We start from the raw sequence: 18,427 nt of genomic DNA, 5'->3' as shown, positions 1-18,427 counted from the left end.
ATTTCCAAAACTGTCAGTACAATTTGAATAGATAGGATTAATACTACTAATACATATAAATCGGATAGAATTTGACTGTCTGCAAAACAAACAAACAGATCTTGTCTATGTATTACATTACTTAGTGTCAATTTACTAAGCCGAGATAGCCTAGTGGTTAGAACGCGTGAATCTTAACCGATGATCGTGGGTTCAAGCCCAGGCAAGCACCACTGAATTTTTATGTGCTTAATTTATGTTTATAATTCAAAACGTGCTTGATGGTGAAGGAAAATATCGTGAGGATACCTGCATATTGCCTAATTTCAATGAAATTATGCCGCATGTGTATTTTACCGACCCAAATTGGAGCAGCGTGGTGAAATAAGCTCAAAACCTTCTTCTCAAAAGGGAGAAGAGGCCTTAGCCCAGCAGTGGGACATTAACAGGCTGTTACTGTAGTGCGAATTTAAGCTTAGTTAGAATAAATCTTAAGCATTGTTGTTTGGTAATAGAATATCTAATGAGTGAATGCTACCTACCAAGATAGGCTTGCTTACCTACCAACAAGTAAAGTATATCAAAAGTTGCAATAGAGCGATACACAAATACAAGTGCACTGTCTAGTCCATAAATCTAATAATTCAATCCACTAGGGTATACGACATGACCGGAGGGAGATTAGCCAAAGGACTAACAGCTTTACGTGCTTACTGAGACAAGAGAGAACTATTGCCAATTCTTATAATCCAAGCTGCTACTAAAAAATCTTAACAGAAAACTGACAAGATGCTTACTGCGATATCGGGATTTATAGCATTTTTAACTAGCCTATTATCTTACTATGTGGTAGGGCGCTAATCATTAATATTTTGTATTGTTGCGTTCCGGTTTGAAGGATGAGTAAGCCAATGTAACTACAGGCACAAGGTTGGGGGCGTATTGGCGATGTAAGAAATGGCTCATACTTCTATATCGCTAATGTCTATGGACGATAGTGAACACTTAACATCAGGTGGCCCATGTGCCCGTCCACCCACCTATAGCATAAAAAACAGCCATAAACCAAGAACGCCGTCAAAAACAGTAGTGTGAAAATCTTTTTAAACATGAATCTATGTATAACAACGATTGTACATTAAGCGTTATTTACAGATACCCTCAATTCAATTTATATAATACAGTTATATATAACAATAGTTAGATATATAACCAACAGTTCCTCACTATATATTTTCCACTGCCCATTAATCCTGACAATAGTACAACATATTACCTTAAATTAATAGACAGCCATTAAACTCACTTATGTTTATGGAGAATTATTTTGGACTGTAACCAAGGTGTTGTTACATAAATTTTATTATTAAGAAAGGGATAGAGCACATGTTACTTGGTGATTGGGCTTGTGTAAGTCGGTCAGGATATAGACCTATATATGTAAAATATGATAAATATATTTATCAATTATCTACTTAATACTTAAGTTATAAACACAGCTGTTATTATAACCATCGAATTAAAAGGTGGCAAGAATGCTAGTAGCATTTCCACGTTAAATCGCAATTGCTGTCACCAGTGGAGCCAATAAGGTGGGGTGCTGTATGCTTAGTAGATACCGTACCGTAACCGTAACAGCCTGTGAATGTCCCACTGCTGGGCTAAAGGCCTCCTCTCCTCTTTTTGAGGAGAAGGTTTGGAGCTTATTCCAGCACGCTGCTCCAATGCGGGTTGGTAGAATTCACATGTGGCAGAACTTCAGTGAAATTAGACACATGCAGGTTTCCTCACGATTTTTTCCTTCACCGTAAAGCACGAGATGAATTATAATCACAAATTAAGCACATGAAAATTCAGTGGTGCTTGCCCGGGTTTGAACCCACGATCATCGGTTAAGATTCACGCGTTCTTACCACAGGGCCATCTCGGCTTTTTTTGCTTAGTAGAAGAAGGGACAAATTGTCCCTTTTTACTTATTACTTTTAACATTTGACCTTGCTTAGCGACTTTTTAGTTAAAAACTGACTTATCTTTTTCTATTATTATTGACTTCCAAGATACCGGTTATCGCCTAATTTGGAAGTGAACAGAATTATTTTTGACATGTCATGTACCTAGTTTCTATGTTATAATTGTGTTTTTATTTTTATTTTATTATTATTTTTTCTTTTTTTTACTTAATTATATAAAAACTCTATATTTATATTTAAGGCTATGTTTTTTCTCAATAAATTGTTATTATTAATATTATTAATTAGATATTTGAAAGAAAAAGACAACATTGTTTTACTAATCACCACATTATTTTAGTTTAATCCGGACGAAATATTTAGTTAAGTTGAATGAAAATAAATTAGAATTTTATAAAGATGAAGATTAGTTTGTTTGGCTCTTCTCGTTACGTGAAAAGTTAAATTTGAAAGGAGAATAAATTGTGACATTGAAACGAAGCTGCCCTTTCATCCCAATGGAATAAGACGGAAGTCCACGTGAATAAATGGGCAAGAGATAATATATCGTTAGGAACTGTTCTAAATACATCTATTATATAAAATATAATTAATGCTTAAGAAATATTATCCGAGTATAAATATTTCGCCTCGTAAATAAATATCAATTTCAAATCATATATCCACTACGATAAGCGTCAAATTTTGACTTTTCATATCACATACTAGTGTAATACACGACCGGTCTTTTCAAAATCACGACACCGAAAATTAAGTGCCTTAAGCGAGTTTTAGTGAAAGATAGCCATATTTATATTATCGATATTAAAATATTGTGAAATATTAAACTTCAAATGGTGATTCTTATATGACTCGACGCATAATCGATAAAAAATCACAGGGCAATATTTGGACCAGCACCACCAACAATTTCAAGTTTATTATATATTTTTAAATAATCCGCTTTACGTTTGTAAATATGCCATTTGACGTAAAATTATTACAATTATTTTTAATCTTTATAAGAAATATGTCGTCCGCCTACAAATAACACATTTTATTTTACTCCAGTAATTATTTTCTCTGTAAAATCTAAGGCTTTTTTTCCTTATATTTAAAACCGTTATAAATAAAGTTGACGCGTCTTCCAATTGATAGCTCCTCTTTCGATAAAGTTTCTCATGAGAATATTTAGTGGATTTTTTTTATAGAATAGGTAGGCGGACGAGCATATGGGCCACCTGTTGGTAAATGGTCACCAACACCAATAGACATTGGCATTGTAAGAAATGTTAACCATCGCTTACATCGCTAATGCGCCGCCAACCTTGGAAACTAAGATGTTATGTCCCTTGTGCCTGTAATTACACTGGCTCACTCACCCTTCACATCGGAACACAACAATACCAAGTACTGCTGTTTTGCGGTAGAATAGCTGATGAGATGGGTGGTACCTACCTAGACGAGCTTGAAAAGGAATTCAGTTTTGTTAATATTTTACAGTTTTTTTTGTTAGTCAGTGTAACAAAAGGCACAAAGGTAATAACATATTTGTTCCCAACGTTGGTGGCACATTATGTGTACATGGCGATGTACGGAATGGTTAATATTTCCTACATAAAATGTTGTTCTTAAATAAATTGTGTTCCTACATAAGCCGAGATGGCCCAATGGTAAGAACGCGTAAATCTTAACCGATGATAGTGGGTTCAAGCCCGGGCAAGCACCACTGAATTTTCATGTACTTAATTTGTGATTATAATTCATCTCGTGCTTTACGGTGAAGGAAAACATCGTGAGGAAACTTGCATGTGTATAATTTCACTGAAATTCTACCACATGTGTATTCCACCAACCCGCACTGGAGCAGCGTGGTGGAAAAAGCCCCAAACCTTCTCCTCAAAAAGGGAGAGGAGACCTTTAGCCCAGCAGTGGGACATTCACAGGCTGTTACGGACGGACATAAAATGTCTATGAGCGGTGGTGACCCCGTATCTTCACGTGGCCTATTTGTCTGCCTATTTCATAAAAAAATTTGAAAGATATACAATAAGTTGCGATTCTTTAAATGTATAACAACCTTTATAGAGCGTCGCATCACACCCTTGGGAACTATTCTGAGCACGAGAAAGTCTCATAATGTCAGATAATACGCAGACAAGTAAATCTTTTAATAACAGCGCAGAAAGTTTTTTTAAATAAACTACACTCATATTTAAACTAAACATGACTTCAGCAGCGTGTAATTTATTTTGTAACGAAAATATTTCAAATCTTAACGTAGATAATGCATGTTTTAATTATACATAGTTAAATATCAAATATTTAAATTAAGCCATAATGACTTCAAACAGACAGTTATTTTGAAATCACGGACAGACAGACAGAAATTGTTTTTATTAGCATAGATAACTAAATTTTCTTATAGGTTTTTATTTTTAAGAAAAAATATTTTTGTTACATACAACATAGCAAGCTTTCGAAGTAAATACATAATGCAGAAAATAGACCGTAAATGCCACTGTTGCATAAACCACTTCTTAAATGGGAAATGCGCTGCGACCAAGTAATCATAGATGTTATGTCCGTTACATATGTAATCAAGGCTACCTGTATTAATAGTGCTTATGGAAACGTAAATAACAAATGGTGACAATGGAATTAAACGTATAAATTCAAAATTATAAATAGCAAGCACCTTACAAAATTATGTGAGGAAATAATTAAATAATATCACAATTAAAATAATTACCATTACGTGGCGCTTTAATCACGCGCCATTTAACTAATTAACTAATAATGTTTCCATTTTTAGTATCGATTTCTCGCTTGAAATAACCTAAAGTAAATATAATAACATATTATACGATATATACCATATATTTACTGGTGGTACGGCTTTGTGCAAGCTCGCCTGGGTAGGTACCACCTACTCATCAGATATTCTACCGCAAAACAGCAGTACTTGGTATTGTTGTGTTCCGGTTTGAAGACTGAGTGAGCCAGTGTAATTACAGGCACAAGGGACATAAAATCTTAGTTCCCAAGGTTGGTGGCGCATTGGCTATGTAAGCGATGGTTGACATTTCTTACAATGCCAATGTCTAAGGGCGTTGGTGACCACTTACCATCAGGTGGCCCATATGCTCGTCCGCCTTCCTATTCTATAAAAAAAAAAATATTATATACCTCATTTGCCCTCAAATGTGGAGTTTGTACATGAGTTCATATCCTTATTTATTAAAATGTAATTTGTGTTATATATAAGCCATTGGGATCCCTTGGGATAGTGTTGTCCACTCCCCCCACTCCAAATACAAGCTGAACTCTTTATTGAAGTAAGTGCATTGCTAAAACAAAATCCTAAAAAAAAAACAAATATACAAGATCATATCGGTCCTTTAAACGCTACGTTAACGGCCCAGCCAACAAACTGCCTGAGGCTATTATCTCAATGCTACATCTCGGACCATATTAATTCTAATTAATAAATTAGAAAATAATTCATTACGGGCTGCTATTGAGAATTTTCGATATAATAACTTAATAACTTTTTACTGGCCTGACCTGGGATTTGAACCCAGGACAATCCGGGTCTGCGGCCTTACATCTACCACCACTAGACCAACGAGGCAATCGAACTAAGTAACATGTTCATAAATGTTGTTACAATTATTCATCTTATGATTCTGTATTTAGTCACAATGTATAAGATATTCTTCATGTTATTGGATTATTAATTACACTCGAGAATCGATGTTGGTTCGCGTCTGTGGTCTATTAACGAAATAACTGTAATCAAATGTAACCGACGCGTTATTATATTAATTCAATATAATTATTGTAATGTTTCTGATATATAAAAACAATATTTATTACCCCAAGATGTTGATTTGTTGATTGAATTTGACTATTGTCAAATTGTTCATACATTCAATACATACCACCCGATGTTTATTTAACAGTAACAGCCTGTTAATGTCCCACTGCTGGGCTAAGGCCTCCTCTCCCTTTTTTGAGGAAAAGGTTTGGAGCTTATTCCACCACGCTGCTCGAATGCGGGTTGGTAAAATACACATGTGGCATAATTTCAATGAAATTAGACACATGCAGGTTTCCTCACGATGTTTTCCTTCACCGTCAAGCACGAGATGAATTATAAACACAAATTAAGCACATGAAAATTCAGTGGTGCTTGCCCGGGTTTGAACCCACGTTCATCGGTTAAGATTCACGCGTTCTTACCACTGGGCCTTCTCGACTTTTTAAACAATTGGGGGTCCTGGTCTCCTTGGTAAGTCGTAAATACGTGTCAAAACGTAGATACAACATGAGATGAATTTCACTTTGACCAAGTTAAACAATAGTTAAAAGTTATGAAAATTTAATCTCATTTTTACAATCAACAGACATCCCCATACATTTTAGTAAGATAAATATCATATCACGTCATATTTTTTGTTATGAAATATAAAAATGTCGCACAGAACAACCATGACTGCACTAAGTGTCCATGTGTTTGTTTTTATTTGCTGAACCCATGATCATCGGTTAAGATTTACGCGTTCTAACCACAAGGTCATCTCGGCTTTATTTGGCTCTCAGCAATCATTATAAAAAATATATATAAAAAGCTAGCTTTTTCATATTTGTGATTTACTCTAAAAGTCACAATTTTATTAACGTAGTAAGCATTAGTAGTTCTTGTTACTAATATTACTTATATTCTAGTTAGGTCTGATGTCGGTGCAATTTTCTTTTGTCCCTTTCATCGCCTCGTGACACTTTGCGAGGATTAATTAACATTTTTCTATTACTCGTCATCCATTGTTCATTATTCGCGCCATTTTGAAATAGAATTTAATAAATGACCCCTTTATGAGTACAGCGTCATATGCTCTGATGTAGAATTATATTAGAAGATCAAATAATTTTTTTTAGGTTATAATACTTGCAACACCAATTACAAAAAACACACATTAACTCTTTCAAACTTATAACGAAATATATATATTTGTCTTCCTCTTTCATTACTATTGGGATGTCGTCTGACCAATCAACGACGACGTTTTCGCGCCATCTTGAAGAAACTACTTTAACGTGCGTCGGCGGCAGCGGAATAAAATATATGTGAAAATACGGTGATTAGCAAAGATGCTCCCTAATATTAATAAATATAAAAGTTAATGGTTGAGTGATTTCGAAGGACTAATAATTCAAGACCGGTGCAAGCTTAGCGTATAACTTATTTTAATTACTGTCATTTTTTTTTTATAGAATAGGAAGGTGGACGAGCATATGGGCTACCTGATGGTAAGTGGTCACCAAACGCCCTTAGACATTGGCATTGTAAGAAATGTCAACCATCGCTTATAGCCAATGCGCCACCAACCTTGGGAACTAAGATTTTATGTCCCTTGTGCCTGTAATTACACTGGCTCACTCACCCTTCAAACCGGAACACAACAATATCAAGTATTGCTGTTTTGCGGTAGAATATCTGATGAGTGGGTGGTACCTACCCAAACGAGCTTGCACAAAGCCCTACCACCAGTAAATATTACAAACACTACTCGTACAATAGTGACCGGCATTTGCAAAATTAAATTTTATTATTAGCCGTCGGTGGAACCCCACCCAAGGTTTATACCAAGGATTTCCCCGTGATTTATTTATAGTAAAGGTAACGTAACAGCCTGTATATGTTCTAGTAGTCAAAGCTTCCTAGTGAAACACATGTGGCATCCAACATATTCTTTTATAAAATAGGTAGGACGGACCTTCTCCCCAAAAAGGGAGAGGAGGCCTTAGTTCAGCAGTGAGACATTAACAGGCTGTTACTGATACTGATACTGATAGGACGGACAAATGGCCCACCTGATTTTAATTGGTCACCACCGCCTAAACACACTGGCGCTATATTAATCATTATTATTTACATCCAATGTACCACCAACCTTTGTAACTAAGATGTTATATCCCATGTGCCTGTAGTTGCACAAAGCCCTTATTATAAGGAGACACATAGCAGACAATTTTGACAAATTTCTCACGATATTTCGTCACCGCGTAGCACGGATTATAAACATTAAAGGACATGAAACCACAATACCCTAATTCGAAACCACAATCTACGTTCGTACGTTCCAAATCTTTTATCTACTGGGCCTTCTCATCTCGAATGTATGGCAATTTTATTTTATTGATTATAGAATTGCATCCGATTTATAGATAATACAATTGATAAAGTGCTGATGAATTCGCTCTGCTATCAATATCACTTGCAAAGATAAGCGTTACGAAATCATAACATCTCTCGTACCGCCATTTATGGCGGAGCGACACTATTTTTTTGTAATAAATAAAATCGTCGGGCACATAAATAATTTTTATTATTGATCTTTAGTATATTTAATGGATTTTGAGCAAAAACTTTTTTAAATCGTATTAACTATCCAAAATATAATAAATATAATATTAATGCACTTATATATGTTTCAAGGCATAATATTTATTCACGTTCGTGTATCACCTTACACATGACCTTCGAAAAAAGAAAGAAAGCTTATTAAAATTTCCTTAAAACCTTTCCAAGCAGCATAGCTTATTAATTTATTACATATTATTAATACATTCAAGAAATACAAACCTATAAAAAAGAGCGTACTCATCCGGTAACGCACTTGCAAGCCCTCGGGTGTTGCAGGTGTCCATGGGCGGTGGTAGTCACTTTTTATAAGCGAGCCTCCTGCCCGTTTGCCGCCTCTAACACAAAAAAAAATAGCTTGTTTCGAAAACGAGAATGTAAACTGCATATCTAAGGAATTCACTTAATCTCATCACGTCGATAGTACGAGATAAAATTATGTGTCAATGTTAGTTTTCTCTTTGTCTTCGGGTTAAATAGTCAAAATGTACAAGTTTACTCTATTCTGTGCATTCTTTACCCTGGTGGGGAGCTATCCACAACAGTTTGCGACGAAGAAATTCAAAGTTGGAATTGAATATGATGGTGAGTTCTTCGTTAGATTTAAATTTATCCTGACTGTAATATTTATTCAGTAACCAGTTGATATAACCAAATATGCTAGCTATTGGATTTAAATCCAAGCAGAAATAATGCAATATTTGTTTGCAAAAATATTTTACACTTCATTTTCTTCTTCAGTATAATGAGTAATTACAGCAAAAGGGACATATCATCTTAGCTCCCAAGGTTGGTAGCGCATAGCGCGCGCTTACATCTAAGCGATGGTTAACATCTCTTACAATGCCAATGTCTATGGGCGTTGGTGACCACTTACCATCAGGTGGCCCATTTACTCGTCCGCCAACTCATTCTATAAGATAAAAAAAGATCATTCATATACTAGTATTGTAGTTACCGCCAGCACACCAGCTAATTGTAATGCCTTTACCCTAAAGGACTCAGAGTGTTAGTTATTAGTTATTACGTAAACCATTTTAGAACAACGTAATCTTGCTACTTGTGTGCATGATAACGTTAAAACGGTACTCGTATAAATCCTACTTAGATCAATAGGTTATTGGTATACGTGTGAGAGCGCTTTGTTTGTATGCGTTTGCACGTGCTTACATTTTAACATGTGCGTGTATGACATGTGGCATTCAAATATAATTTGACGGTTTTTGATAATAAGACTCTTATTTGATTACAGGTTCTTTGCCCATGAAAGGGGGATCTGATAGATATCGGCACAGGAACAACTATGATCCATTTTTCGTCACAGTTAATACTTCAGCTAGAGTAAGTTACACTATTTCATCTTAGTACTTGTGATATAAGTCTATTTGATTCCTTTATATGGGAATTTTTGATACATTTGTTTGAAAAGCGTATTCTTCTTTATGAACAGTTTTACCCATCATAGTAATCGTAACATTTCAGCCAGGAACTTAGTTGAAGGTTTCAGCTATGTTTTAAAAACGAAATAGATTTCACATATTTATTGTATCCCATAATATTAAATATGCACAATGCTTGTATATATATTTTATTATGTAAATTCGTAAACGACTACAGATTTGGCTCAATTTTGTAATTACATAAGATATTGTTTTCAACATTTTTTAGAAAAAACATATATTATAACTAAATTTTTTTTTAATTATTGTTTTTTTTTTAAATTATTGAAATTTGAAAAAAAAATTGAATTAATGTAAGTATTCTTTCAATCTACTTATTAGTTTATATACATTATCATCTGTATATTAAGCGTATTAAGTAGCAAATGTAGTAAGACAACGTTCTTTTGATGAAAATTAGTAATTTTGGCGTTGATATCAGCTTAACAAAAGAACACATATAATTTTCAATTATTCCCTAACCCTCTGTTTCCCATTCATTTTCCGAGATAAAAATCCACCCTTACTTTGAATGGGTATAAATTAATGATACGAATTTTAAAATATAACTTATATTCTACATGAACGTAATCAGTTTTTTTTTTTATATAGAATAGGAAGGCGGACGAGCATATGGGCCAGCTGATGGTAAGTTACCAACGCCCATAGACATTGGCATTGTAAGAAATGTTAACCATCGCATACATCGCCAATTTGCCACCAACCTTGGGAACTAAGATGTTATGTCCCTTGTGCCTGTAATTACACTGGCTCACTAACCCTTCAAACCGGAACACAACAATACCAAGTACTGCTGTTTTGCGGTAGAATAGGTATCTGATGAGTGGGTGGTACCTACCCAGACGAGCTTGCACAAAACTCTACCACCAGTAGTTTGCTTAATGGTGATTAAGCTGCCTCTGGTATAATAGCTAATAGCAGATTCTCCTTTCTCAAGAGAGACTTAGACTGCACGAGTTTATAGTTCAAGAGCTTGGGCGTGAACAGATTTACTCTCATAAACCAATAAAATATTATCAAAGTTCAGTTGTAGCGTGTATCATCTGCCTTTTTAATTTAAAATTATTTATGTCTCAAAACCGATCACCCATCTACCATTTTCAATACCCCAATTATTTTTTTCAGTCCGGTTTTGTCATCTCGTACATAGATGTCAGCGCGACTACAGATGTAGACGGAGATGTTGAGTTTAACGTCATAAGGGGTCAGACTGGATCCCGTAGCCTGGTCTTCCAACTGGTCTCCAATCAAAGCGAATTTCTAAGCTACTCCTACCTAGTATACGGTATCAGAGAGGAGGAATACAAAAAGGTGACACAAGTGTCTTTAATTAATAGGTTAGTTGTGTTGAAACGATCTTGTGACGTTTTTAATATATCCAACATGGCAACAATAGTTTGATCCGAGATTTTTTAATATTCATAGAAATAATAATATTACGGTTGATTGCAATACTATTACTGTATTTAAACGTCAGTCTGTTTCTTTCTCCTCGTTACATTTTTAAACTATATGGATAAAACCTAATATTATCAAAAACTGATAATTGTCAAAAACTGAAATCAATGTACATATTGATTTATAGAATTTAAAATGTACAAAAAAGTTTAACAAATTGAAAAAAAAAGTATATATAAATACAATTTTACTTTACAGCCCCATCTATGATAAATTTGTATAATTACGAACTACATCATATTAGATGTACGTCATTGTGTTTATTATAGTTTTTAATTGTACCGTTAGATGGCGGTTACATATAAAAATATTTTTATATAAAATTAATGTGTATAATTTATACATTATCAAATTTGCTATATATTAATAACATTATTCCTTGTTTTGTTACAGCTAGCCAACATTATTAGCATTCCAATGAAGAACTTCAGCAATCGGCTAGCGTATAATTGCTTCTCGATTTTCGTTTTAATTATTTTATGCTGTAAATATATTTTGTCATGAATAAAAGATTATCAGGTAATAGAGTCAATCATTTATTTCCTTAAAATTGACATTACTTCAATATAAACACTATTCAATTAAATGATATTTTATACTAAAGTGTAATTTCATACATAAGAAGTATTAAACTTGAGTCACAAGCCTAAATTATTTTTTAATAATTATAACGAAATGTCAATATTTGAAATAGAAACAAAATAATTATACGTTGTACTTCAATAATAATTGAATTAATAATTTAATAAATATGCCCCGAAGTTATTTTTTTTTTAAATATATTCGTAACTTTTTAAATAATAATAATTATAATAAAGTTGGTGGATCGAATGTTGCGAATAAAAAAATCTTCGTTGTTTTTTTGTAATATGTAAAGTACATCAAAATCTATCTTAAGTTCTTATACTAATTTCAATTTTCTCCGGTTACAAAATTTTCTTATTTACTAATTTAATACAACCATTTCAAACTAAGCGACAGTCAAGTGCAAGATATTGTTAATTGCGTTCCAGTATTTCGTCAGCACATCTGGAGCGGTTCCATTCACTGTTGGACATTTATCAACACTGACGCAGTCACCTTCAGTACTCCTTAGCAGCCCAGACGCACAGATGCAGCCAGATTTACAAACCTTAGTGCATATTGGTTCAGGGTCTGTGCAACTTGGCTCACAAGCTGCGTTGCACATATCATACACCTCGTTCTCGTTGAAGCAAAAACTTGTGTCTGGAATTGTTTAGCACATTAACTATTTTTAGGAAACCAAATCGTGTCGGATGACACTGCCACAATCATGTGTATCTCTCGACCCACATTTAAGCAGCGTGATAACTGTGAGCTTCTTCCTCGAGGAGAAAGGAAGCCTTTGAGGAGTAGGATGGATATTTACAGGCTGTTATATTAACATTTCTTTAAATATTTTAACCTGTAAGTTGTTTGTCAACACATATCAATATATTTATAATATAAAAATTATAGTTTCAGTAATGCGTATTAAAAATCTTACCAACAGGACAATCCTCCAGTTTCACGCATTTGTGGTTAATCTCATCTCTATAAAAACCCTCCTTGCAGAAACAGCCCATGCTGCAGGCCAGTCCACAAACTTCTGGTTCTGGGATGGTACAAGTTGCGGGACAAGCTGTACCACACGGGAGGTACTCTTCGTTCTCTCCACAATATTGATTTGAAACTGGAAACATAGCAACACATGACAATATAATCTATGTGGTAAAGTCCTGATTGATGACGTCATCTTCAACTTTATTAGTCCAAATCAAATCAAAACCCTGATTTTCCTCCACCGTCGAGCACGGGATGAATATTATAAATACAAGTAAAGTACATAAGAATCAGTAGTGCTTGCCTGGGATTGAAACCGTTATGCTTGGTTGAGACGTTTGACGAAAAACGTATTAAAAATTTTACAAAAAAACATTTCTGAGACCTATCCCTTTATTCAGCGAACATATCGTTATATAAAAGATCATTTAATAGACTTTTAAGAACTATTATTTTATCTAATAATTATTTGTCAAATGAATTATTTTTTTATGGATCAAGAAATATGATTCATAATTTTACAGAGTGAAATTTAACATTTTTAATAAAAAACAGGAAATCCCTTAAAAATAATAAGCACCGTTAGACATAACCATAAATGCCTGATAAAATACAATTTATACTTACGAGTGGCCTCCTTCGTTTTATTTGCTTTTTGAGCTTCCGTATCAGACAGTTGAACGGAGCTTCCGGGAAGCAGCAACGGAGTGCTCGAATAATTAACCGGAGCTTCTTCGGAATCGGTATCTATTAAACAATTTCAAACAAAGCGCCTTAAATTTAAACTGTATGCATCTATCATGTTATTACTATTGATAACTTCACTGATTGAAATCATATACATATAATAAATAGATTATCTCGAGATGATGAGTCACAACCCGCTTTACAGTTATGTAAATTAAAAAAGATATATCGTTAAATACATTATCAGGTATTTATTAAAAATATCCAATTTCGTTGGTTGTCTAGTGCTTAGGAACGCACGTAAAGCTGCTGATGCTGTGCCTGAACTCTCTCCGGTCGTACATGCGTTTTCCCAGCGAAGTTATATAATCAAGTTAAATATTTCTTTATAAAATAAAGTATTCGAAGAATTGTTCAAGACAACTAAAACTGTAATAAAAAAACAATATATATATAATATATTTAAAAAAGAAATTGTCATACAATTACAATAATTTCTTGAGTACTTCATTTATCTAAATAAGATAATAACAATATTTTTTTTCTCAACAAAGCAAATTAATTTTTTTTGACATCAAAAAAATATCCTTCAGAGCAACAGAGCGAAAAAAAATGTTAATAAAAACCGCCAATTTGTCGTGGTCAGTTTGTTGTGGTCAATAAACACGTCAAGCGTAAACGCCTGACGTTTTTATACGTGACCAGTTTACAGAAAAAACTAAGAAACAGAGATCACTTATAAAGATTTAAGGACTTTGCATATTACGTGACCGGCCATTTATATTTTAAGTTTTAACTTATTTTGTGTTTATACGTTTACGATGTAAACGATTTGGATTATTTTAGTATTTTTGATGTGACGATTAATATTAGCTTTATATTTAATTACGTTTGTACTTAGTTAAAATCAGTTATGGGGTAATTTTATTGTTGTCTTCCAAATATAATACTCCTCTTAGCTCCCGTGGGAGATGGAGCCACAGACGAGTGGAAGACTTCTATAATCTCATGTCAGATCCTTCATCCTTTTTCTCTTTTGAACTTTTTCCCGTCTTTGATTTGCCTTTTAGGTAATCACAAAACCGATCGTTACGCATCGATACGATAGTGATAGGAACCATAGTTCGCCGACACATAGCGAGCATACGAGGGAAGCCGTTATATGTTATAATAAAACTATATTGGTAATTATATATTTCTAAATATTTACCTGTATTTATATATACATTTATTTTTAAAACAAAAAATATTTAGTACACGATAAGATATATCTTTGATTACTTACTACACAAATCAGCCTTGACACAGGTTCCGTTTGAGTTTCTCAAGTATCCTTGCAAGCAGAAGCAGCCCTTAATGCAGGCAGTATCACAAGCCTCAGGGCTTGGAGTGCTGCAAGTGGGAGGGCAGGCCGATCCACACGATGAAAGTTCTTCGTTCGGTGGACATGACACTGTTTAATATTAGAAACTATTTTAATTATTACGGCCGCCGTAACAGAAATCAGTCAGAACATCGTCATTATTAAATTTACATTTTAACTTTTCTTTCAGACTTTTAAAGCGCACACTTGTATTTTATAATACTGCGGCGACCATTCTCAAGGAAGAATCGCCAACTACCTAGGCTATATGTATGTACAGAAGTTTATGAGCAAACACACGACACTCTCTTTTCTCTTTTATAATCAGGTTGGATGGCAAATCCGACACGACTGGAAAGAATTCAGGCGCAAGATTAACAGCTTCCGGTGCTTTTCAAAGTGCGTAAGTGTAAGTACAACTTTCAGACTTCAGGCTGTCACTAAGAATTTTTCCAAGCACTATCATAGCCTTCTCTTCCCGACCCGGGGCTTGAACCCAGAAACTCAAGATCTGCAGCGTTATAAGCTAGCCAATAGACCATGAAGCATCGTGAGCCATCATTATAATTGTGAAAGTAAGTCTGTTTTCTTATTACTTTGTTACGGTTTCAGGTCGATCGATTGACCATCGTGAAATTGTGCATACACGTTGTCAGGGAAGGACATAGAGTGGCTACCCCTACCACCACCTACCCCACCTCACATGATGGCAAAGCAGGCGGAAATATAAAACAATATAAATTGGCTATAAGCGATGGTTGACATTTCTTACAATGCCAATGTCTAAGGGCGTTTGGTGACCACTTACCATCAGGTGGCCCATATGCTCGTCCACCTTCCTATTCTATAAAAAAAAAGTAAGAAGTTGTCTAACTCTGAATTAAGTTTAGTAATTCCCAAACAAACACGTTCAATAATAATTACAAAATGCAATTATAATTTGCATTCACAGATCTAATTTCACGGTTAAATTTTAATTAGCTGTTAAAATTACTTCCTATTTGACGGAGTGATATTCGTTCGATCAAACTTGTTTGTCATAAATTATATATGAAATTACTTTATTTAGTTTATTTGTTTTTTGTATGTGAATATAATTGCTTAATGCTGAGTAAGTTATTAAAACTGCTTGTAGGTTGTAATAAAAAAATAGTGCGGGGGACCCCCGTCAGGAACGAAGTTCATTACCAAAATGCAAAAATAAAAACGATCATCGTTCTTGCTTGGAGCGCCATCTATGATATATGATATGTATTTATAAAGTCCATTACTGCCGCCAGAAATATAACGATATTATTGAATTTTATAAAACTTCAAAAACAATGCACATTTATTGTTGCATTGTTGTATGCATTGTTTCTATTATTTTGAGTATTTTTTATTAAAGTTTAAATACATGCTTTTATCTTTTTATAACTAATTTCACATTTGTTTACACATCAACCGTATAGAATAGAAAGAGACAGTAATAAAGAGAAAGAGAGAGGTAGGCATAATGCTATTTTGTTATGCGACATTTTCTGCCATTTTACTCTACTGTAAGCCGCGTGAAAGAACTTCGTTCCAAAAATAACGATAGAAAATTTTATAAAGCTCATCATCAATGATCCTTTCACCAAATTTTAATACTATGTTTTTAACTCTAGCATTTATTAATATGCATATTTGAATACTAAAATTTCTTTTATTTAGAAAAAGAATGTCTACATGACGAAATACATAAGTCTTGTTCATTTTACGAAGAATACACTTGTTGGGAGACGGAAATGTTGAACAAGAGAGTGAAGTCATCGCCAAAGCGGTTGGCTCATTGCAGATCTGGTTGTTACTGCAAGTAAGAATTATATATGTAAATATATTGAGCCTAGAACCCATTTTTATTTATTTATAATAAGTAAGCGGTCTGGGCTGCTTGTTAAGCAAACTGTGTTGACCCGGCCCATAAACTATAATTGGTACTGTAAAAAGTATTAATCATTCCTTAAATCGCAATGCGCCACCAACCTTAGGTACTTAATAGCTATGTCCCTTGTGCCTGTAAATACACTGGTTCATCCTACAAACCGGAACACAACAATATTAACTATTTCTGTTCGGCGGTAAATTTATATGAGCTAACTGTGCTTACGCAAAGCCCCGCCGCCAAGGAAATAAGATTTAATTAATTGGAAATGAAATGTTTTGGCTATGCTTCTTATATGTGTTAGTGTTGTGTCGTCAATTGTTTTGTGTGTGAAATAAATAAATAAACTATATATTTTTCGGAAGTCCTTTTTTAAAAAGAATTTTCTTTAGATATTTATTGGGTTGTTATAATAACACAACTGAACTTTAACTATAAATATTTTATTAGATTTTAATATTATTATATAAATATATTATTATTAAATGCGCTAATTCGATCCTGAATACTTGGGTTACGCTTAATTGGAGAGGTAAAAAGGGAATGTTAGTAAATTCCATAAAACGGTTATATATATGTATGTATATAGATAATCTATGTGATATATGGTATGACGATTTTTACATATGCTACCTAAAGCCTGCCTAACAAGCATTATGCCGCGGGCGGAATGTACGCAATAAATTAGATTTATTTATTTTTCAGAAAAGGCATGGTACGAGCGTACCCGTACGGCAGCTGTATCGTGATGATGATATGTCGCGATTTAGAGCTACAAGCCGTTCTAAATAAAATACCTGCTGAATTCTCTAATACTTAAATAACTTATATAACACAACTACTTTTTTTTCGAAATGACTTGTTGCTGTTGGCCCAAATGGCCTCGACAGCGTCACCGGTCGGAAAACAGCTACGATTGACTATCATTAAACTGTTATAAGTGATTGCTTACTTACCCTGAGCCATGGAAACACTCGCAAACGATGCTACGCAAATAACGATAGAGTTCACAAATATACGCATTTTGTCAATTGTGTTAGAAGCAACCGTCTTCAGTGAGATTTTAAGTGTAATAGACGAATTAAAAGAGATCCGCGACCTCCGATGCAGTTCGTACAAAATGTCATCCTTGAGATCAATCAAGCGTTTCATTTTTTGTTGCAATATTTAATTGAAATAATAAATAAAAGAGAACATAAGGCTCCGCACAGAAGCAATCAGAAGGGTTCCTTACTATATATACAAATTTCTATATCCTTATATTTTGAATGAAATTGTAAACATTGTAAACATAAATTGCTTAAAATCCGAAGCTGTATTTCTTTTTAATATAGACAAGGAAGTAAATCCGTGTTTATGTCTATGCCCTTAATGCGAAGGACTAACTATAGTTTTGATAAGTCTATCTACTACGCATATAGAATACATATCAAATAAAAAATTATAAATGTACCACTTCTGCTAACGACGCTGCTTTCTTACGGGTTAGTATGCAACAATATTGTATTGTATCCGGCTCGAAGGATCAATATACATTAAACGTAAAGAATCAATCTCATTTAATGAAATCTATCTATAAATAATTAATTTATATTATTTGAATCCAATCCGGGGCTGCTACCGACTACTTCCAATAAA

General features: G+C 34.0%; 2 protein-coding genes and 1 long non-coding RNA gene across 3 annotated transcripts; 2 read left to right on the top strand and 1 right to left on the bottom strand.

Annotated features, from left to right (window-relative positions):
• The first annotated feature begins 8,840 nt into the window (after positions 1-8,840).
• On the top strand, positions 8,841-11,777 carry LOC126772081 (uncharacterized). The gene is made up of 4 exons (XM_050492252.1): positions 8,841-8,940; positions 9,608-9,696; positions 10,941-11,126; positions 11,667-11,777. Exons 1-4 carry the CDS (start codon positions 8,841-8,843, stop codon positions 11,775-11,777), a joined length of 486 nt encoding a protein of 161 aa, XP_050348209.1.
• A 227-nt stretch (positions 11,778-12,004) lies between these two features.
• LOC126771778 (von Willebrand factor-like) lies at positions 12,005-17,839 on the bottom strand. Its single transcript, XM_050491873.1, has 5 exons — positions 17,746-17,839; positions 14,809-14,976; positions 13,464-13,583; positions 12,781-12,966; positions 12,005-12,500 (listed from the first exon to the last, which is right to left on the bottom strand). The coding sequence occupies exons 1-5, from the start codon at positions 17,810-17,812 to the stop codon at positions 12,244-12,246; spliced, it is 798 nt and encodes a 265-aa protein (XP_050347830.1). The 5' UTR covers positions 17,813-17,839; the 3' UTR covers positions 12,005-12,243.
• LOC126771814 (uncharacterized) lies at positions 15,894-16,720 on the top strand. The gene is made up of 2 exons (XR_007669567.1): positions 15,894-15,997; positions 16,579-16,720. It is a non-coding gene; the product is annotated as an uncharacterized LOC126771814 (long non-coding RNA).
• Positions 17,840-18,427: the final 588 nt, after the last annotated feature.

The sequence above is a fragment of the Nymphalis io genome, chromosome 11 (genome assembly GCF_905147045.1).
Source record: "Nymphalis io chromosome 11, ilAglIoxx1.1, whole genome shotgun sequence".
Taxonomy (NCBI): Eukaryota; Metazoa; Arthropoda; class Insecta; order Lepidoptera; family Nymphalidae; genus Nymphalis; species Nymphalis io.
The sequence above is the reverse complement of the archived record's forward strand: the minus strand, read 5'-3'. Positions and strand labels throughout refer to the sequence as shown.